At 54.0% G+C, this 21359-nt stretch overlaps 5 protein-coding genes across 5 annotated transcripts; 3 read left to right on the forward strand and 2 right to left on the reverse strand.

Moving 5' to 3' along the window:
• Nucleotides 1-233: 233 nt before the first annotated feature.
• On the forward strand, nucleotides 234-2540 carry MRS44_000510 (uncharacterized protein; the record flags this gene model as incomplete). The annotated part of the gene is made up of 2 exons (XM_065624078.1): nucleotides 234-911; nucleotides 1119-2540. 2 exons carry the CDS (start codon nucleotides 234-236, stop codon nucleotides 2538-2540), a joined length of 2100 nt encoding a protein of 699 aa, XP_065479798.1.
• Nucleotides 2541-3500: 960 nt separating this feature from the next.
• MRS44_000511 (uncharacterized protein) lies at nucleotides 3501-4519 on the reverse strand (the record flags this gene model as incomplete). The annotated part of the gene is made up of 3 exons (XM_065624079.1): nucleotides 3501-4199; nucleotides 4267-4379; nucleotides 4501-4519. The coding sequence occupies 3 exons, from the start codon at nucleotides 4517-4519 to the stop codon at nucleotides 3501-3503; spliced, it is 831 nt and encodes a 276-aa protein (XP_065479799.1).
• Nucleotides 4520-6869: 2350 nt separating this feature from the next.
• On the forward strand, nucleotides 6870-8062 carry MRS44_000512 (uncharacterized protein; the record flags this gene model as incomplete). Its single annotated transcript, XM_046275128.2, has 3 exons — nucleotides 6870-7331; nucleotides 7387-7785; nucleotides 7853-8062. The coding sequence occupies 3 exons, from the start codon at nucleotides 6870-6872 to the stop codon at nucleotides 8060-8062; spliced, it is 1071 nt and encodes a 356-aa protein (XP_046139253.2).
• Nucleotides 8063-11483: 3421 nt separating this feature from the next.
• On the forward strand, nucleotides 11484-13690 carry MRS44_000513 (uncharacterized protein; the record flags this gene model as incomplete). The annotated part of the gene is made up of 3 exons (XM_065624080.1): nucleotides 11484-11891; nucleotides 11930-12674; nucleotides 12723-13690. The coding sequence occupies 3 exons, from the start codon at nucleotides 11484-11486 to the stop codon at nucleotides 13688-13690; spliced, it is 2121 nt and encodes a 706-aa protein (XP_065479800.1).
• Nucleotides 13691-14672: 982 nt separating this feature from the next.
• MRS44_000514 (uncharacterized protein) lies at nucleotides 14673-15501 on the reverse strand (the record flags this gene model as incomplete). The annotated part of the gene is made up of 2 exons (XM_046273483.2): nucleotides 14673-15141; nucleotides 15452-15501. The coding sequence occupies 2 exons, from the start codon at nucleotides 15499-15501 to the stop codon at nucleotides 14673-14675; spliced, it is 519 nt and encodes a 172-aa protein (XP_046139250.2).
• Nucleotides 15502-21359: the final 5858 nt, after the last annotated feature.

Genomic DNA, 21359 nt, shown 5'->3' on the forward strand with positions numbered 1-21359 from the left:
TGGAGTGACTTTCGGCTGCCCAAAAATCAAGGTGCATTAGTTAGCACACTCTCAAGAGGGCACTCGCCTGGGTGTGACGGAATCAGAGGTTGCTAACACCGACTCCATCTTCCGTTGCAACCTCGATCTCTCACTCTCACTCCAACCAAACCCTTTCACCTCCGTCTTGCCTTGTCCCGTCCACGTTCCCCGTGCCCTGATTGTCCTCGAGGCAGGCACAATGTGTTGGAATGATGGCTAAGGGCTTTCCCTCGTTTCGGATCGGCCGCTGTTTTGGGATCTCCATCAACTCTTCTCCAGCCACATGCTGCTCCATACCCATACCCGCAGCTCTGCGTGCCTCTGCAGAATCTGGTCCGAGATGGCCACTATCACCGACCTCCCTCGCGCCATCGAGTTTTCGTTCCGCTCACAGCCAGCGAGAATGGCAACCCTTCGGTCGAATCGCATACAATAATGCGACCAATGCCCCGACATGTGCCTGGCGCCATCCTTTGCCGCTTCGGAACCCTTGCGCCGATCGCATAAACACCCCGCTGACCCCTCGCATTGCTATTCACAATGCAAAATGCACACCGACATGGCCAGCAAGGCCATGGCAGCATAGATTCTACAGTGGGAGCAGTGATGGCAATGCGTCGAGGTGTTCTTGTGGCAAGGAAATCGCAGTCTCCCCCACCAGACAATCCAAGACTACCCAAGACCTACAGAAGGTCAAGGCTTCCACACTAAACGAAACGGCCAAAGATGCTTCGAAACAATCCCCCGACCAACCGAAGCAAGATGCTTCTGCCTCGGACTCCGAGTCAATCGCATCCTATATGTCATATCTACATCTTCCGAGGATGCCCCACCGGCCTACCAAGGAGGAGTTGCTTGAGGCTGCTAATGGCTTTTGGGAGCGCCTCAAGGTCCGGTTGAAGTGGGTGTCTATTAGAAGCATGAGGCCATGGAACATCGATGAATGGGGAGCATTTGTTTCATGGTTCTTGTTTGGCCATCTTGTCTGGATTCTTGGGAACAACAACCTTTTTCTCTCTCATCATCCTCTCTATCAACACCGTCTTTGCTCAAGGTATGGATAATCCTATCGTGGGAGGCCTAACGATCACTAACAGGCTGCAGAAACATTGGCTCGATGGGTAGGCGATTATCTCACACAGTCTGCCGGTGTCACCGTTGTCTTCGAGTCCGCCATTGTTCCCAAATGGCGCGATGGCGTCATCTCGTTCCGAAATGTGTTTGTTTCTCGACGCCCTGGTCAGGGCAGCGTCTCATCCGTGAGCAAGGGTTCATCAGACGCTGCTGCTGAGGCGGCGGCTGGTCGACAAGCCAATCTAGAGAAGGTGTCTGAGTCCGAGGACGAAGAGGACGACGGGAACTACACCCAATTCGACGTGACGTTTTCGACCGTCAACGTCACGCTCTCCTTCTTAAACTGGTGGAACGGCAAAGGCCTATTAAAGGATGTTGAGATCAAGGGTGTGCGGGGTGTCATTGACCGTACGTCAGTGACCTGGCCGATAGAGGAGCTTGACCCCTTGTCCTACCGTCACAAGCACCAACCGGGAGATTTTGAGATTGAAAAGTTCAAGATGGAGGATCTTCTGCTTACCGTCCACCAACCAGGTGGCTTCAGACCCTTCTCGGTCAGCATCTTTTCATGCGAGCTGCCTCAGCTCCGGAAGCAGTGGCTCTTCTACGACTTCCTCTCAGCAAACCACATGTCGGGATCTTTCGATGGCTCCCTATTCACGATCCACCCGCGACAGGTCCATGGTGTCATTCCCAGCGGCAACGGCGATCCGGACGCTACACTTGGCTTTGGTGATCCCAAGGCGTGGAAGAAGTTCAGCAGGCTCCGAATCGATGGCTTGAAGATCGACCACCTTAACCGTGGAGTTGAGGGACCTTTTGGCTGGATCTACGAGGGAAATGTCGACATTGTCGCCGATGTCATGTTCCCAGCGGACACTGATGAGAGCATCACCAAGGTCATGACAGACTTTTACGACCAGCTGGAGGAGGTTGTCATCTCAAACCGCCACCGTTTTATGCGCAACATTCAAGAGCAGGGCCCTGCTCTCCTCACAAGGGGCCATCTCTCAGATTCAGCCGGTGATATCCATGGCGATATCGCGACCGAGGAATCACAGGCAGGCGAGGACGAGCGCCGTTACTTGATTATGGATCTTCGCATCCACCTGAACGACGTCAAAGCCGCAGTGCCTCTCTTCACCAAGGACATGTCGTACGTGAACCAGGCCCTCGTCCGGCCCATCGTTGCCTACATCAACGCAAAGAAGACCTACATCCCCATCAACTGCCGCATCGTCAAGCGCGCCAGCGACTTTGATGGCAGCTGGTCCATCTTTGACTGCGGCCTCATGAACGACATGTCAGCCGAGACCTACGATGCTTTTGCCAGGGACGTCGAGAACCAGCAGAGCCGCGTACGGCGGTTCAAGAAGGTTGGCTTCTGGACCCTGTCCCTTGCTGTGCACGCACTCTTCATGGGCATGGCGGGCAACGTGGTCTGAGCCTTTGCATCACTGGCTCACTCACTCTACTCTTTTTTGCCATTATCATTTTTCCAATTTACGGAGCATTGCGTCGACGATTGATACATGTGCGATGCTGTATATCTTAAAGTGGGTGGTTTATCGGGATGGATGACGACGCATGTATAGGAAAGACAACGGTCGGCGTTTGGGGTCCTACAATGGACAGGCCTGGGAATTTTTCGGCGTTGCTGGTCTGTTGCAATGAATGACAGGAATGAATACACACCCACGATTCTACTCTCCCTAATCGTGCTGGGGAGAAGGTCATGGGCGGTTGATGAGATACCCCTGCCATGCTGGTACGTTGGTATATCACATAACAACGAAAGCAGCTTAGCCAGGCAATTGTATACGAACAGACATGATAATGTACGAGTTCTATATGAAGTTCAAGATGTTCAGGTGTGATGTAATGCACAACTATCCTCTAGCTCTTGTCTTTAAACTTATTCTAGACCAGGGCAGCCCGGACTCGAGTCACCGTACACACCACTCCCATCTAATGGAGTCCATGCAACGGACTCGTCTGCTGTGAGGACAAGTGCCAGTCTCCGAGCGTGTTCGCTTTCATTCCAAAATATCCCGACGCCCTCGCGTCCGCCCATTAAACGACCGCCTTTTGCTACCCTCTTCTTGCGCCACCCTCACCCTGCTGCCCCTGTCCTATCCGAGCACCCGGAACAGATTCGAGGCGAAGCCATGAAACGCCGGCATGTAGACAGACGTAGGCTCCAACGGCACACCGTAACTACACCACGGCAAGTGTAGAGACAGGCTCGCTGGGCAGGGCCAGGAATGCGCAGCCCGGAGTTGGAGCCACGGACTGGGGCGCGAGATGGGAGCTCCCCTCATTATTTCGTCAAGAACCGCTTCACATGAAGTCATCACTAGAGCAGGGTCAGCTTGGTCGAGTTCCTCACATGGGGATCCAGATACTCACTCTCCAAAGTCGCCATCTTCATCGTAATGGCTAGTGTCCGCAACGTTAGCACGGCCAGTAACCAGGGACGTCTTGGTCTTGGCAGCCTTGGTCTTCTTGCCGCCCTTGTCGGCAGCCTTCTCCTCCCTCATCTTCTCGTTGCCCAGGGCGGTGATAGAACTAGCAAGCTTCTTGATCTGCTCGCTGGGCATCTCCTTGGCGAGGGCCTTGGTGAAGTCCTGGAGGAAGAGGCTGTACTGGGCGTTCTTTGCGTTGGCCGAAAGGATGGGGCCGAGAATTGTGCGGAGGTTTTCGAACTGAGCCTTGGTCTTGGGCTGGAAAAGGGGCAGCTTGGAGATGTCGATAGTATTGGTAGGGTCGCTGGAGTCGACGACGACGGCAGCAGTTCGAGTCTTGGCCCGACCAGCACTGATTCCGATATCTCCAAACATGTCGGCGGCGTGGGCGAGATCGGCCTCCTGCTCGGTACGTCGGAGTCGCTCACGCTTCTCGGCCTCGGTCTCCTCGATCACCTGAACGTTGGCGGCGTCGGCCTTCTGCTTGGCTCGGTCGGCCTGGTGCTCAGCAATACGCTGGCCCTTGGGCTTCTTGGCGGCGGCGGCAGCTTCAGCAGCCTTGGCCTTGGCCTCGGCGGCCTTGCGCTCCTTCTCGCGCTCTACCTCGGAGTCTTCGGCGGCATCCCACGAATCGAGGACCTGGTGAAGAGGGTTGGGTCAGTCTTGCAAAGCGCCAGAGAGCGCGGGGCACCATGTCGAGACTTACATCGCTATCGTCTTCCTCATCGTCAAACTTGCGGCGAGCAGCACCGGCACCGGTAGCCTGGAGAGAGCTGGAGGAGGAGCTATCGTCGCTCTCCTCGTCGTCTATGAAAACTTCTGTTAGCCAAGAGGTCCTTCACGATTTCGAGGCAGGGATCGAGTCTACGACCCCGCAAAGCCCATCTCGCGATAAGACACGATAAATCTAGATGTCCCAGTGCTTGGAGGGGCTACTTACCCCACTTCTTAGGAGGCATGATGTCAAGTGTTTTCTTTTCTGGTGGTAGAAAGAAGGCGGTTGTCGAAGATGTTTTGAGGCGTGCGAGGTGTGTCAAGGAGGAAAGTTTTGTGTGCGCCTTATGTGCGTGTGTGTGTGGGTGGGTGTTTGATGCCGGTCGCGAGTCGGTCGAAAACGGGTCGAGGATGGATCTGGGTCGCAGGAAGAATGAATAAGTTGGGCAGGGAAAAGACTAATAGGAAAGTTTTGCCTTATTTAATATTGTATATTATATGGACAGCAATAGTTGATACCTTGAACGATAATGAATAGTATCAAAGAAAACTAACTTTTGCTCACGGTACATCGACTCGTAGTGGTCGGGCACAAAGACTTGGACCCAAACAGGCACTCATTGCAGGAGTGACGGGGGGATGGAGGGGCAGAAGGAGGGGCAACTTTTGGGGGAACTTGATTTTTTTTTTTTCTCAACTTTTTTTTAGACGCTTTCTTTTCCTCGGCCATGGCGCGGAAACGTTAATACGATTAGATCTTGACGTCAATCATGGCTGCTCCTAAAAAGTTGGGGGTTGCATCGATGTTTGTTCCTGCTATTCCGATATTTCCCTTGTTCTTCAGGTTGGCTCAGACTCGAAGACTTTACCCGCCAACGCTGGTCCATGGTTGAATTCATACCTGGGAACCCGAGTTGCCTATTTACACGGTAGGGGGGGCTCTGACTGCCTGTCCGAGGTATCCATACGCTCATGTGACTCATATTAAACTTGGTGATCTCTTAATAAATACCTCGAAATCTGGGCTCGGGTCTTGGCATCCATCATGTCTCGTGGGGCTGCATTTGTGGCATCCCTACCCGGAAGCCACCCGCGTCTGACAAGTTCAGGGCTGGGATTGACGGGGATGATGGATCATTTGAACATGATTTGGATGAATGCAAGCCTTGATTTATGAATTCTTTGGCTTTCATCATGGACACCTTCTCAGGCTTGTATCTTGGTTACACTTTAATTGTGTAGAGAGTACAGATTAAGCATGAAACCCATTAATGTTGATAATCAGTGTTAGTCGCCTCATTAAACTCAAGGCGCAGACAAAGTCAGCAATTTCATCATGCTCCCGTCTGAGAAACTTCTTATTCTCTCACTTATGAGCTAAAATCCCAATAAAACACGCCTTCATAACGGACATCAACTGCATGTAGGTTCGTTGTAAAATCTTGCAAGTGGCTGATGTCCTCCGTTCTCCTCGGAGTTGACCATCACATGATGACGCAGATTTTCACAGATAAAGGAGGCATAATGATTTCAAATTCCAGCCCTGCCAATGCTACGCAGAAAATAATTAGGCTCATCCCCAAATTTGGATCCCTGACTCTGTGGCACGTGGTTCATAGAGGCGTGCGTCTAAGTAAAAAAGATGCCTTTTCGTCGCCGATTGCCCACGTTTGTCCCCGAACTGAGGCCCATATTCCCGTCAACAATTCACCGAGTCACCAATCAAAAACCCGCCGGGATGGATCTCGTTCGCGGTTTTTAGGCCAAAGCGCGAGCGCGAGGTCAAGCTGAATAGATATCGACGCCTTCCGACTGGTGAAGCTGAGCTTGGGGTCCCCGACATCAGGGAATGCGGGAATGAGCATCAGTAAAAATTGATAGAAACCTGCGCAACCGCAGAGATTACGCCTACAGGCCATGTACCTCGCCTTGCCTTGAGGTGGTTTAGTCTCCGCGAGAGGTAATACTGTAGTCATCCAGAGAGCAGAGCCCCATCTTCCGAGTCCTCCCGATGGAACTCTCTCACGTGGTATCCAGCAACTCCAAGACGGCCGCCGGTGAACCTTGTGTATCCCATCCACACACATGGCCGCGTTCTCGATTTGGGTCTTGAAAGAGCTTTGCTAGCGCCTCTCAGCGCTTGTCTGAACCACTGCGGGCCGTCATCACTATGACAAAGCCCAGCGTTGGCCCGATTTTTGCGGCAAAGATACCGCGACGCCGCACACGCCGCTCACCTTGAACACATGGACCTTGAGCCTTCCGGTCTGTCTTCGTGGCTTTCGTATCGTCTATTGTAAGCAACACCCAGCTGGGTGCACAGGCATCCTGCTCATACCTGCTCCCTCGCGAGGGAACTCCGACTCTGCTTTGCCATGGACCCTGGGGGTATGGATGGGAATGATGCCCATCCTCCGGGGCAACCTCCCCGATGGCTGTTATCTATCTGCGAATATATAAGGTCCTGTCATGCCTTGTCAGGCAGAAGGCTTTTGCATGCTGTGTCCTGTATCAAACAATATCATCACTGGTCTCTACCACCTCTTTGCTATACCTTCTTCTACATCCAAGACCTTGCAAGTCTTGTCCATCCCAATGCTTTCGACTCAGATCCAGCACGCAAACGCCTCGAGACAAGCTGCACAGCTTGGAAAGGCAGCAGCTCTAAGCTTCGTCCGTACTGCATCATCTTCTTCCTCCCTTCTTGGATGCCCGGCTGTCCTTAGAGTCGGCTGCGCAGCGAGCCAACAACATCGACTCTTCTCGTCAACACCCGCCACCCAACTCCGCGACTTCTTCCCCGTGAAGGAGACTGCCCATATCCAAAAGACCAAGCCAGCATGGCCTCACCACGCCCAGACATACGAAGAGATGGCTGCTGTCGTACCTGCCCACCGAGAGCCCCGAACCAAAGGTGACTGGGTGGCCTGGAAGATTGTGCGCCTTGCCCGGTGGTGCATGGACAAGGCCACGGGCATGGATCGTGAACAACAAGTTGACAAGAAGCACCCAACAACTTCTGTTGTGGCACAGAAGCCTCTTACCGAGGCGCAATGGGTATGTATCACCTCCCTCCCCTGATCCGAAGAAAACGCAGGCTGACAAGCCCAAGTTGGTGCGTTTCATCTTCTTGGAGAGCATCGCCGGAGTTCCAGGCATGGTCGGCGGCATGTTGCGCCACCTCGGAAGCCTTCGACGCATGAAGCGAGACAACGGTTGGATCGAGACGCTCCTCGAGGAGAGCTACAACGAGCGGATGCACCTCCTGACATTCATGAAGATGTGCGAGCCTGGCTGGTTCATGAAGATGATGATCATTGGAGCCCAGGGCGTCTTCTTCAACAGTCTTTTCGTCTCGTACCTCATCTCTCCCAAGATTGTCCACCGTTTTGTCGGATATCTCGAGGAGGAGGCCGTCCATACCTACACCCGCTGCATCAAGGAGATTGAGGACGGTAACTTGCCCAAGTGGAACGACCCCAAGTTTGGCATTCCCGACATTGCTGTCCAGGTGAGCAACACCAACAACTCTTACACAGGTCTTGAAATGAAACCCTGCTGACTCAGTTTGTGGCTAGTACTGGCAAATGCCTAAGGAGCACCGCACGATGAAGGACCTGATCCTTTACATCAGGGCTGACGAAGCCGTCCACCGAGGTGTCAACCACACGCTCGGTAACCTCAACCAATCCGAAGATCCGAACCCCTTTGTCAGCGAGTTCAAGGACCGAGAGGTTCCCAGGCCTGCCCTTAAGCCTGCTGGATACGAACGAGCCGATGTCATCTAATAGGGAGCGAAAACTAAACGACTCGACGACGAGGAAATAACCTTGAAAGTCAAACACGACCTTGTACCAAAAGCCATTTCTTTTGTTGAGAGAAGAGCATTAAAAGATGTCTGTACATTTAAAGAGCTGTTACATATGATACCACTGGGAACCGGCGTTCTGGAAGGCCCCGAGGTGGAGCTTTGTGGAATTATGCAGTTTGTTGCTGTTTTTGGAGGCGTTTGGGGCCGGACAATCCCAACTCATGACGGATACATAGAAGAATTTGGTAGATGATGGATAATTTCCAGTGGTAATACAATCAAAATTTACACAAGTTCCTTGCTTCTATGCATTGAGGAGAACAGGAAAAGAGAACCCGAGGGCCTCAGCGAGGACTCGAAATAGTGACAAACGGGCCCTTCACGCAGACCAACCCTTGCTGTCCCTTGTTGCACAGTGCCTCCCAAGAACACGTAATTCTTATGTAGGCGCTCCGTATCACCTCGTTTGCCCGTAGTCTCTGGATGGTCCAATCTCGCATGTGAATTTCCTGCCTATTTCGGCAAGGGGACGTCGTTAAGCTTCTTTGAACCCGGACCGGACCGCGTCACCAAGAGGTCGAATATGCCTTGCGAGGATCATTTTGGGGAGATGTGCGCTGTCATCGAGGGTCGTAGTTGGCTGAAACTGATGTCATGCTTTGAAGCACATCACCTTTTTTTCATGCCCATTGTTTCGCTCATCGCTCTCTCTGTGTGTGACCCCCCGGTCACGCAAGCACTCAACTCATCCAGCACGAGCAGCACAGCCTTGGATTGTGGGGAAGTTTACGGATCGTGGGCCGCGTGTAAGGCTGGGGCGGTGTAAGTTGGAGATAGAGTGACTGACTGCTGGGAACAATTTGCGCGAATAATGAACTGAAACGTGAGTGACTTGTGGTTCAATTTCGTCTCATGCCCGCTGGAATCTTTGATGATCTTGTTTTAGATGCTTCCCCACCGACCAACCTCCTCCTCCTCCTCTTTTCTGTGCCCGCACATGTTCGTGGTGGCAGTGTTGACAGGGTTTGGGGTGACGATCCAGGGGAGCGAGCGTAAATCTATTCTTGTTGCCCCTTGGCTGCAATGCTTGTCTTCGGAAGGATTGCCATGTATGTATGTACCGTACCTACGCACGCAGCAACCTACTTAGACGCGGTGGCATGGACGAGAGAGACGCTCTGTGGGGCAGGACACGCCGGATCTGGAGCGTTATCGCGTCTAAAGATGGATGGATGGGCGCTGCTGTCCTTGGGGGCCGAGTGTGAGATGTGCTGGCTGCGGCTAAGTCCTCGGTTTGAAACACAGAGACTACTCTACTTCACTCGAGGCGAGCATCACTCTTCGAAATGCTCGGTTGTTTGGACGAGTGGAGAGTGACAAGGCCCATTTCATTTCTCGGGCCCTGCCTGGCCTGGACCATGTGCTGATTTGACAACAAGCGCGCACCCGAGATGATGTGAGGAGAGACATGATTGACATTAATACTCCGTAGTGATGAAAGGCTGGAGCTCTAGTGAACCAGGAGCATCCACATCGGTGATAACACGCTACTCGGGCCGTCTTGACAGCCCGGTAGGTATGGAGCTATTGACTGACCCGACCCGACTGTTGTGGTCGTCTTGGACATCCATGGATGATAACCTGAATGCTCGGACCCCTGCAGATACGATTAACCTTCACATGGATGCGTACAGCGCAGCGAGCCTCGCCCGCTCAGTGAAACTCTCTACTAGCCTCTCCCAAGGACACAACTGCTTGTGGCTTGACCTCGATTTCATTGCTCCAGCGCATTGAGCTTCTTGCGCAAAGGTACCTCTAGTGCTGATATGATGAACTGGAGAAAGCAGAGCCGCCAATCCCGACTGGGGAAGCAAGCCACGGGGCCACGGGATCACGACCCACAGACCCCATTCTCGATTGGATCCAGTCTTGCCCGTCCGTCTGTCACTTGCCGCCTTTCTTCGAAGCTGGTCCAATCCCTCTGCAGAGGACGTGTTTGTACTTGGTGATGTGAAGCAGTGACGGGTGCTGGGAAAAAGGACTTTGGGGCACATCACATCACACACATCACAACGTATCTGCAACGGCCTGCAGTATCGTTATTGTAAACGGGATGATATCAAACGTGAGAATGAATGAATGAATGCCGAAGAAAGAGAGATCTAAGCAAAGACGAGACCGAGACTGGGCACATGCGATTGACAGCGGCACAGACAGGCATCAACATCTTTACCTGGGTAGGTAATTGCCGACGTCTGTTGCACCTGCCCTTTGCTGTTCCTTTTGCTCTTGCCTCACCTTCCATTGCCTCACCGTTTGCCTCATTCTCAGTTCCTCTTTCTTTTCAACCCGAATATTCCCCTGCATCTCCCGTGTTTCTTCACCACCATCCCCCCTCATCTCTCTTCTTTCTTCTTCTTCCCATCTCCACCATCACTAATATTACTCAACAGTGGTTCAACAACATCGTCATCCTCAAGCTAACTTAACCGACTATCAAAAGATCCCAGACACCCCCGGACACTGTTAAAATTAGCAAGATTTCCTGTCACAGCAACTAGCTCCAGGCCGTTGTTGTCTCGTCGGGAACTTGTCTCGCACCACCGCCTTGCCTTGTCTTTGCTCAGGCTCAGGTACCCAGTCGCTCTGGCTTGGGGTCGGCCCCATTTGCTCGACGTGTCTCTTCCAGGGCTTGCACAGCCTCGCTCGCTCGCCGCACCACTTGCTTTTCGCTCCCAGGCTCTGACCATCGCATATCGGGGGGTTTTTCGCTGTTACGCATTAGACGCCTGTGGGCACGCCCCGCTTCTCGCCGTCTTGGGTTGCTGGCTGGCCTTCCACGGGAATTCTGGACCCAAGAAGACTGTGGACCAGCCACAGAGTGTCCCCCTCCAAGCGTCCGTTCCAGTGGCGGTAGGTAGCCGCCCAGCTCTCCCGTCTGAGAAGAGTCTCACAAATACCAAGGTGCATGACCTTACTCGCTGCTCCAGCTGCTACCTTAATTTTACCGCCCTGCTGCCGTTTCGCTTGCATTGCTGAGTTGTGCTGCCCGCCGCCCGCACTGCACCCGCAGCCTAATAACTCACCTCCACCATCATCATCTCGTCCTCGTCCACGGCGCACCCAGCTCGACAAGATCGAGCGCTGCTGTCTCCGTCCTTCATCATCATCACACAGCGCTTGCGATCCTACTACCGACGTCGCATTTCTCACCTTGAAACATCCCGCTCCACTGCGCGCCTCGCTACCCCCTCCACGCGTCCGGCTGCCGTGATAGGACGGTCCCCCGCTCATTGCATCACCCTGTGAGCGCACAGCCCCCGGCATCGCCACGGTGCCTGAAGGCTGACTCGGAGTCTGCCTCGTCTGCTTCGTCTGCTTCTAAACTCGGCAACATCATGGATCAACAACCTCAGCGCGGCCGGTCGCCGTCGGCCGGTCATCAACAGCCTCATATAAACCAATCCCACTCCCCCTCGCCGACGCCTTATCAGTCAAACGACACATCCGTCGGCCTTGGCCTCACTCTGGAACAGTCCGCTCAGCCATCCTATGATTCCTTCAACAACTCGGGTTTCTTGAGCCCTCAGCAATCGCCATCTTTCCCGCCTCCTGCGCAGCAGCAGCAGACTTCATTTGCTCAGGCCAACCTCTCCGACCCCGCCGTTCTCGACCCCAATAACACCGCCTCTTTTGGCCAGCAGCCAACCGGCTCCGACACTTCGCTACCCTTCAACAACCAGGCGCAGACCGCATACTTGTCGCCTAACCTCAACGACGACTTTCTCTTTTCCCGACTACCAGTGGTCAGGGCGACCAATTCAACGCCCCCTTGTTCGACCAGGCCACGCTCAACCCTAGCGATATGAACAATATGGCATCCCCGCAGGGCCACCACTCCCCGACCCCTCCTCACCTCTTCCAGCCGGACGGTCAACAGCCTGGTTCGGCCCACCAGTCGCCCGCCTTCAACCAGCATCAGTTCTCCTCGCCTAGCCACTCGCGACATGCGTCTCTTGGCCCCGCGGACGCTTTACTCCCGAACCAGATGGCCGATTGGAGCCAGCCTCAGTTCCAGGGCCACCGCCGCACCCCCTCCGAGTACTCGGATGTTTCGTCCGTCGCGCCGTCGCCGAATCTCGTCAGCGCCGATGACTTTGACACCGGCGTAGGTGGGCATTCACCTGCTCATCGCCCCTCGGACGGCAGCCTTTACCAAGAAGTACTGGGAATTGGGAACTTCAGTATTTCAGACCCCCAGGTTGGCAGCCCTGGGCACCAGGGCAGAAGCCCGTCGCATAGTCCTGCGATTAGTCCTCGCATTGTCCCACAGCAGATGCCCGACCTTAACCAGCCTGCTTTTGGTCTGGCACATCCTACCAACGCATACGGTGCTCCAACCACATACCCCGAACTCCAAGGGGCTGTCGAGGCCTTCCCAAGCCTCCAAGCGCCAGGCCATGATTTGTCGTCGCAGATGGCACCTCCTGCTATCAATATTGACTTTGCTCCTAATAACATGAAGCAAGGCGGCTTTGATACGCCCAAATCGCGTATGGATCAGGACTCTTTGACTCCTCCAGACCGAGGTATGTATCCAATTCGCTGTTACAAGTGAGCTATCTAACTCTTCATAGGCCGCCCCAGATCTCGTCCTCGTGCGGTTACGGACCCATTCCACCCCGGCGGCATGATGCTCAATCGCCCTGGCAATGCCGCTAGTCTTTCTCCATCATTGGGCTCTGATTTGTCTTCGCGGTCAGACTCTAGGTCATTGTCGCCCCTCGACAGACAAGCCGGCACGTCCCCTTCTCGGAGAAGGCAGTCGACTTCGGCAGTTCCCAATAATGTTATTGCACTGCGCCTGGCCGACCCCGAGTACCAGAACAACCAGGACAGTGGCGCGGCCAAGCGCGTTCAAAAGCATCCTGCCACATTCCAGTGCACTCTCTGCCCCAAGCGATTCACTCGCGCCTATAACCTGCGCTCCCACTTGCGAACACACACTGATGAGCGACCGTTTGTGTGTACCGTCTGCGGCAAAGCTTTTGCCCGACAGCACGATCGCAAGCGACACGAGAGTCTGCACTCGGGCGAGAAGAAGTTTGTATGCAAGGGTGATCTCAAGGTTGGAGGCCAATGGGGTTGCGGCAGGAGGTTCGCCCGTGCGGATGCTCTTGGCCGGCATTTCCGATCTGAGGCGGGCCGCATCTGCATCAAGCCTCTACTGGATGAGGAAATGATGGAGCGGCAACGACTTTGGCAAGAGCAGCGTATGCAACAGAACATTGCTCAAAACATGGTGGTTGCATCCAACATGGGCATGGAACCCCCTGTTTATCCCATGGACCCTGGTGGCAACCCAATGCTCCCGGCAGCTCTCCTTGCCCAGTATCCAGCTCTGGCACAGATGAACTGGGGTGGCTCTGATGTGAGCGGCGGTATGGATGATGATGTGAGTGGCCGTTCATCATTCGATGCTAGCGACTATGACGAGAATGAAGACGGTGGCTATGTCAGCGGCCCCGGAACAGGCTTTGGTGAAGGAGGAATGAACCAGGGCTTTGGTGAGATGGGATACGCGAGTGATTTCGGCGGTCGATAATCAGCGCCAGCCCAGCGACGCGAGGGAGAATCTCTCTCGCCATGTTTGATGCCTTGCTTCTTCTTCTTCTTGGCCCTTCCACGTCCTTTTGAGGGGCCTTGGCTTTCATTTGTCAGCAGCGATTTGTTTCTCCTCTTCTATGCCCCTTGCTGAAGGGCGATTCACGTTTGAATGTACTGGGACGGGTTGGGCGCCAGTGACGGCGATTTTGTTTGCCACACCATGGTAGGATATGTGGGTGTGCTTGTGGAACATTTCTGGGAGCGGTTGGGTATAGACGGTACTGCGCATAGATACCAAACTGAGTCTGCTTGTTGTTTTTCTTCAACATGGACGAGCTGCCTCGTTTCTTTTATTACTTCTTTTTCTCTGCTTCCTGTTTTTGAGGATGTGTGAGTGGACTGTTTACAAGTGTGTTTGTGATACTGGGCTCCTTTTCTTTGAGGATACATAAACTTGGATCTTGTCTTGACTTCCATGATAGAGACAACTATGGATAAAGCAGCATTACGGTTAAAGGGACTCTGGAGTGTGCACTGAGGCGAGGGATGTTGGATATCATGAATGTTTAATAGGCTCCATAACAAGGTAGTCACCAGATGCTCACATCGATCAATTATGAGAGCCCGAGCCGGTAGAGCAGCTGGGAAGATGTAATTACATACGATATTAACAAGATGAAGTCAGACCCCGGGACAGGCCATCCATCCGAGGAGTTATCCGCCGCTGCCCGTCCATCCAAAATGACAAGTAAAGATATGAAATGTCCTCCCAATCCAGTCCCAATCCTTTATGTGTGCCCCTAGGATATCTTTACATGCAAGGAAAGTAATGAAACGAAACGAAACGAAACGAAACGAAACGAAACGACCACTCTAAACCCAAGATGATTTTGCCCAACGCCATGTGGTATCCAAGATTCCATCCACCCCATTCCTTGCCATCCTGCCCCTTCCAATTTGATGTCTGAGATGATGGCCGTTTATATGACCATTGCATCTCCGGTGCCGAAGTAGTTCTTGACAATCTCGGCCATGACTTTCTCACATATCTCGCGGTGCACAGTTGCGAGCGCCTCGGTGATGAAAGGCATCAAGAGTGAGTTGGCCTCGACGACAATGTCCTCGCGCAGCTCATACTCGTCCCCTTCAACCGTGGCCGTGCTACCCGAGGCGGTGCTATCGGACCCGGCTGGAGATATCGGCATCGTCGCCGCACGGCGCTGTCGGACCGCAAACTCGGCTCGGACGACGATGCCGGCCGGGGCAGTGGCCCGAGACCGGACACCCTCCGGCACATCCTGGAAGATGGTCTGGTAGGCGATCTCCCTGTTGAGGCCCGGCGCGAGGGTGATGAGCTCACGGAGGCGGAAGGCGCGGACGGATTCGTCCCAAGGGCCGAAGAAAGGGTCATCAGCGATGGCGTCGGGGCCTGTTGAGACCTCGTCGAAGCTGATCAGAGTTGTGTGATGCCTGATGAGGGGGTATATGTTTGAATGGTTGCTATCACGGCACCGGGAGGGAGGTTGCCCGGCACTGGGATGACAATGCTGAGATGATGTTGTTTGCGCATTGTAGGATAGTTGTAGTGAAGAAGATGATGATGATGTGAGTTGCAGTCTTCGAAGTTGTTTGGTTCTCGTGATCACACAGGCCAGTTATAAGTACGGGCGTGAGTAAAGATATAAAGGTGGTCGAAGTCGTCTTAATAGCACGTTCTTAGCATCGACAACTCAAGGCCGGTGGCATGGGCAGTGACGACGGTATCAATGGAGATAATTCTATCTTGGCAGAGAATCCAGAGGGGGACATGATGATTATCAATGTCGGCCTGATACTGAGAGACGGCGCCTATTCCTCCAAAGAGAGCAAAGGATGGTTAGGGCGCGGAGGTGATGGACGAGAGCCGGCCAGGTTGTTGTTCAGCTTTGCTGCAGATGCAAGATATGACGGCAGACGAGATGAGGCAGTGAACCAGGGAACTTCGGCAGTCAAGAAGGAGAAAATAAAGGGTAGCAGTGACCGCGCCTCACAAAAGATCGTGTCGTGAGTCGTCGACTCTGGTCCTCGCTCGTCCTCATGAGCCGGAAGCTTCAAGACCCGACGATTGCGGGCTCCAGCTGCTGCAGGTAGGTTCGTAGATTGACAAGACCCCTGCGCTTCTTTGATGTCCTCGAATATGCGCGTCGAACCGTGGGGAGGCAGAGCCCGATGACCGACTGGGGTTGACTGACTCTCTTGGTTGGGGGACCCGCGATGAGACAAGGGAAGCGAGGCCAGAGAGACGGGAACGGGCACGATCTGGCGGCTAACCGAAGGGAAGGGTTACGGTACAGTAGCAGCAGCAGTAGCGGTGGTGGCTGATGAAGGGAGATGGATAAAAATACACCGGAACCGCTGATACAGCGTGGTTGAGAGGCGGGGCGTGGGTGGCTGAGAGAGCTTGGGACGGGGGGATGAAGGAGGCGATGCTGTACTAATTAATCCATTGAGTGATTGAGTGATTGATGCTGTCTAATCCATGAAATCCCCCTTTTTTCACGATGCTACCTTGTCAACAATTTTGTGGTGCTTTACGGCACGTGAATGTGATTTGTCTAGTTTCTACGGGAGTCGCGGGATGGATGGATGGCGAATCTGCGATGGATGGATATCTTGATCTGGCCTCAAAGAGGGCGAGATTAGATGCTATGCTATGATGGCCCCGGAGATAATTAGGCAATGGCTGTTGCGTAAATTTGAGGCGCCTGCTTTGTTTTTTTCCATGCTTCGTCAGCCACCATCCAGCCAAAAAGCCTCCAATTGAGAATCTTCAACCCCGGCAACACCGAGCCCGGTGAGCACGGCATCAAACGCTGCCGCTGTCGCTATCACGGGTAAGACGGGGAGGAGAAACGGTGCGATGGATGTGAGGAATGGTGGCCTATGACGCATCCGGGGGTAAGAATGAGCCAGGAAATCAAGACTGACTGCGTATTCCCATGGGGAATCTCAGTGTGGGAAACCTTGAGCATGGGAATAGCGGCCCCGTCTTACTCGGCCCTCCGAAGCCGCAATGCCGTTTTCCGTCGCCGGACGTCTTCCGATCACCTCCGTGAAGACGGAGGACCCCTGGTTTCACTTGCTGCACCTTCACGGGCCAGAGCAATGCCCCGTTGCCCGTGTCTTTCTCTAGTCACCTCTGGCATTCTGCACCATGGTAGATACGGTCTGCAAGTGGAAAACTTCGCAGCCTTGCGCTTGTCTGGTTGGACATCCCAGTCGCGCGAGGCTATCCGTTGCAGGAGCATTGCATTGGCAGACCAAATATGGAAGCATGTATGTATGTATGTAGTAGTAGTATCTGCATCTGGCGCCTTTGGTAGTCGTCATGGCAGAGTCAGTGACAGCCCGTGGTTAAAGGCGGGAGATGGGACCACGGCCCGACTCGCAGGTCTAAGAATAACCTCATGCCTCTGCCGGCAGAACTAGGCCGCGAAGAAGGAAGGTCAAAACAAAAGACAGCCTTCCAGGATGGGAAGGGCCCCGTCAACAGGGCAGGTTAGGTAGCCAGGAACACGCGCGCCTTTGAGAGCAGCCAATGCCGTGGTTTTCCAACGGACCCGGGTGGGTGGGCATCACTCCATTCATCCTGTGACGAGCAGCATGAACTTGGACGACGTGTTCGTCCTCCATACCAACGCGAGCTTCCTTTTGGGTGCCAGCGCCAGTAGCTGAGGGGGCTGAGCTGGAGCTCTGACTGCCGGACAGTGGAGGAGCCGGCAGTGTAGGCAAGAACTGGAGGAGAGAGAAGGCACGCGCAGACGGTTGGCACTTACAGTGAAGCCTTATCGTGATGGTCTAGATGTCCGAGTTGCGTCCTGGGGCGAGTACTACCTTGCCGGCCGCCTTGTAATTGAGGGGCATAAGAGTCATGCGAGGAATTGAGACGTCCATCCATTCATCCATGGAAGGATGGATGTCTTGCCGCGTCCACTCTCGATGCTTCGCTTAACAGAGGCGAACAAGAGTGCACCTCAACCTTCACAACAAACAAACCGTGCTGCTACATACGCAGCAGCAGCACAGATGGATGTCTGTATGGTTCACCGATGACGAGTGCCTACATCTTCGGGTCTGACCGCCTTGACAACGTTGGGCGGGCGAGCGGCTCTATCAGATTCTCCTGTTTTCTGTTTATCCTCACTCGTGCGGAGACGAGAACGAAACAACGCATGAGATGGTGGCCACGTCGTCGTTGCCGCTGTGGTCGATCCAGGTCCAAGGGACGACGAGACGACGAGACGGCATTGATCAGAGCACACTCACACACAGACCAGACAAGACAACCCGCGACTTGCGGGCTTTTCTGGACCCAGACCAGCCCAGATTCCGGCGCATCGCACGGGAAGCGGTGAAGGGTTTGGCGATGCCTATTCGGGCTAACGTCTGTGGGATGATGCACGGAGCTAAGGACTCGCAGGAAAGGTGCAGGGACTTGGAGGGGGACGCTCGTCCCAAAGGCTCCATCCATCATGGATCGAAGGCCATTTGCCTTCCCTTCAACTGCGGGTAGTTCCCGACGGGCCTGCATGCAACCCGCAGAGTAAACACACAGTGACACACCAAAATTCCCCATCCCACGGTACAGCACACGACGCGATAGGTCCTTGTCGTAGGAAATACCTCAGGATTCGGTGCACCCACACCTGCTTCAGCTGGTACCCGGTACCTCGGATCAGGTTATACCCACAGCACCTTTTTCACGCTTCCTCGACGTGTGTTGCTAGGTATGAATGACTCTTGCGCAGAGTAGGTTGCTGCTACATACCACTTCGCCTCTAGCCTCCCCCTCGGGCCCTGCCCTACCCGCTCCTCCTTGCTGTTAGCCTATTGCCGTGGACAGCTTCGTTTGTTGTTGGAGTGACGATAGGTGCGCCATCGCGCGAAGCCTGATCTCCACAGCAGGCCCTTTCCGGCAACGAGCAGGTCGTCGTGGGAACTAGGCTGGGCAGCGTGTTCCACAAATGGGTTTTCTCGCCGACAGGGAAAAGGAAAGACGTGGGGAACTGGGACGGGATGATGTCTGTCTTTCTGTCTGTCTGTCTTTGGTAGTAATAGTCTCAGACCTGAACTTGCCTTACCCTCTCTGCAAGTGCTGGCCAGCCCGCAAGGGACGGGAATCGGTCTGTCATGATAGGGCCTCAGACATGGTATTCGACCTGTAGGAGGTATGCAAGCAAGACAAGTTGTGCGTGCAAAGACCTTACCCCTCTTTAACCGAGACTTCGAGGCGAACAAAAAGCCACAGCTTTGTTTCGTAGCAAAATGTCGATATTCGATATCCGTTGACATTTTCCACTCGCTATATCAAAGAATATGAGACAGAGCCAAGCCTGATACTATGTATCGAATGCCTGCAAAATGTTGAAATAATTCCTTTTTCCTGCCATCAAAGTTCCGAATTAGTCGGCTCCTGCTTTGCCATGAATTCCGGTCAGTTTAGGGCAAAGCAATCTTGGACCTCGTGGCCCCCCGAATGACCGCCTGGGCCCCGCGTGATGTCACCGAGATCGAACGAGGGGCCCAGGGGACCCTTGGGTTGTCTGGATCAAGTCGCGGAACCTAATGCGTAGCATTTCCTTGTCGATCCAAGGCGGATTTGACAGAGTTATTCATGCCCGCAGAAGGCGGAGAGAAAGAGAGCAAATGCACCACATCCCGTCCGCCCTATGAGTCGATATTGCCCTTGGGGTACCTCCCTGCCTGGTCTCGACGTGCAGCCTTCAGACGTTGCCAGCCAGGTTGCTAGGTATCCAAGATCGAGGGGACACCCCAGTCGCGGGAAGCTTGTTGGGCGCTCAAGGCTAGGCGGGCTGTTGTTTTAGGCACCTTGCGGACGGGACCCTTTCTCGATTCCCCTCCTCTAATTAGTGGAATGCACATGTGAGATTTGGGGGGCTGGGAAAGAGATGGGCTCAACGCGTTATTGGGCCCCATCAGAGGCAATGAACACGTCCATCAAGGGGAATCTGGTCCAACCACGCGTTTGCTCTGCGGCCTGACCCTGCAGGCCTGCAGAGGTATCAACGGGCCTTGCTTTGGTTGGCTGGCCTGAATCGAGTGGATCGTGCATTCATACATGAGGGAGAGGTGTGTGTGTGTGTGTGTGTGTGTGTGTGTGGTGGTGGTGTTGCAGCGGCGACAGAAAGTGCATCGTGATTTTTTCGACTGCACGGCTTGACGTCGCCTGTGCTCGGGGCCGAGGAGGAAGTGACTGTGGACGACGCCCAGACCCGAAAAGATTTTCTCTTAATGGTGGTACACGACGTTATGTATGGTTAAAGCGAGTGGGTGTGTAGAGCCCTGTACGGAGGGCGTTTTCGAATATCATGGGTCTGGTGATAATGGTTGCCGGCTTGCGAGGATGCGGCCAATGTCCGTTGACGACGGGAAACCAAGGATCCATGACCTCCATGGATTCCATGGCTTCTGTGGACTCGAGGAATGACTCTTACTATCCCCAGATTTCCGATCCCCTATCCAACACTGCATCATCGTTATTGATGTACTTGTCGGCCCATATAGTCCCGGGTATAGAGCAAGGTACCTCAAACGACGTCCAATCCGCTGAATCTGTATGGATGGGACCTACTGCCGTCCTCTATTCGCCCTTCTCCGAAAAAGCTGCCCATCTCATTTCTCTCTCCTCCTGCCTGAGGTGATGGGTGTTGCCACATGCTGAGGAAAGACAACTGGAAGGAGGAAAGAGCCAACGAAAGGAAAGGGGCTCAAACCGCCTTCACACTTTTCCTATCCACCTCCCATCGACGACTTCTAGACTTCAGTCATTCTACTGCACCTCACCTTATCTCAATCTCATCTCACCTTGTCCTTCTAGACTGACTAGGGTCTTCCACGTTTCTTCCCGGTGGCGGCGTGTTTATTACGGACTAGAACACGGAGCCAGCCAGCAGTTAACCCAGCAAGGCCCAGCTTGACAAGCAGAGCCACTGCGCGCAAGACGGACGTCGCAACAAATCTAGTCCTAGGGACAACAGAAGAGGCCTTGGCTGCGCAAAAGGATCCCTTCCCTTCCCCTTGCTCGCCCACGCCCACGCTGCCCGCCTTTTCGCTTGACGCTTGACGCTTGTTAATGGGGCGCCGCCCTGTCGATTCTGCCACTTACCAGCCAGTCCCCTTGTTGCATTGCGCTGGACATACCCCCAAAGTACAACATCTGAGCATTCGCCTGCCCGACGATCCAAACAAGCAACGCCGGCGTCATTGGCCCGCGGCACTACCGCTTGTCTTGGGTCATTTTTTCGGCCTTGCCCAAAGGTACCACAACCTGCCCTTACACTGCAACTCACTCACTCACTCCCTTTGAATCCCCTCCCCTTCTCTCATTTTTCGCATTGCGTTTTTTGAGAGATATCACCCCGGGAGAACTGACCCTGCCCAGCGTGGCCAGAGGTCTTATGAGTTGAAGCTTACCCAGCAAGCAGGGAATCGACCCCGTCCGTTACCGATAGTCGAGACAAGGCGATCCGACGACTGGGGGGTTGGTAAAAGCGACGGCGGCTGCGTTAAGTGTAGTCGTCTGTCGCCCAGGATATTGATAATTACCCTGGGAGCTATCTTTTTGACAACGCTCCTTTGAATCCGACCCATCGCACTACTTTTCCCGA

This window comes from Fusarium solani (genome assembly GCF_023522795.1).
Source record: "Fusarium solani strain SB1 chromosome Unknown bctg00000000, whole genome shotgun sequence".
Taxonomy (NCBI): domain Eukaryota; kingdom Fungi; phylum Ascomycota; class Sordariomycetes; order Hypocreales; family Nectriaceae; genus Fusarium; species Fusarium solani.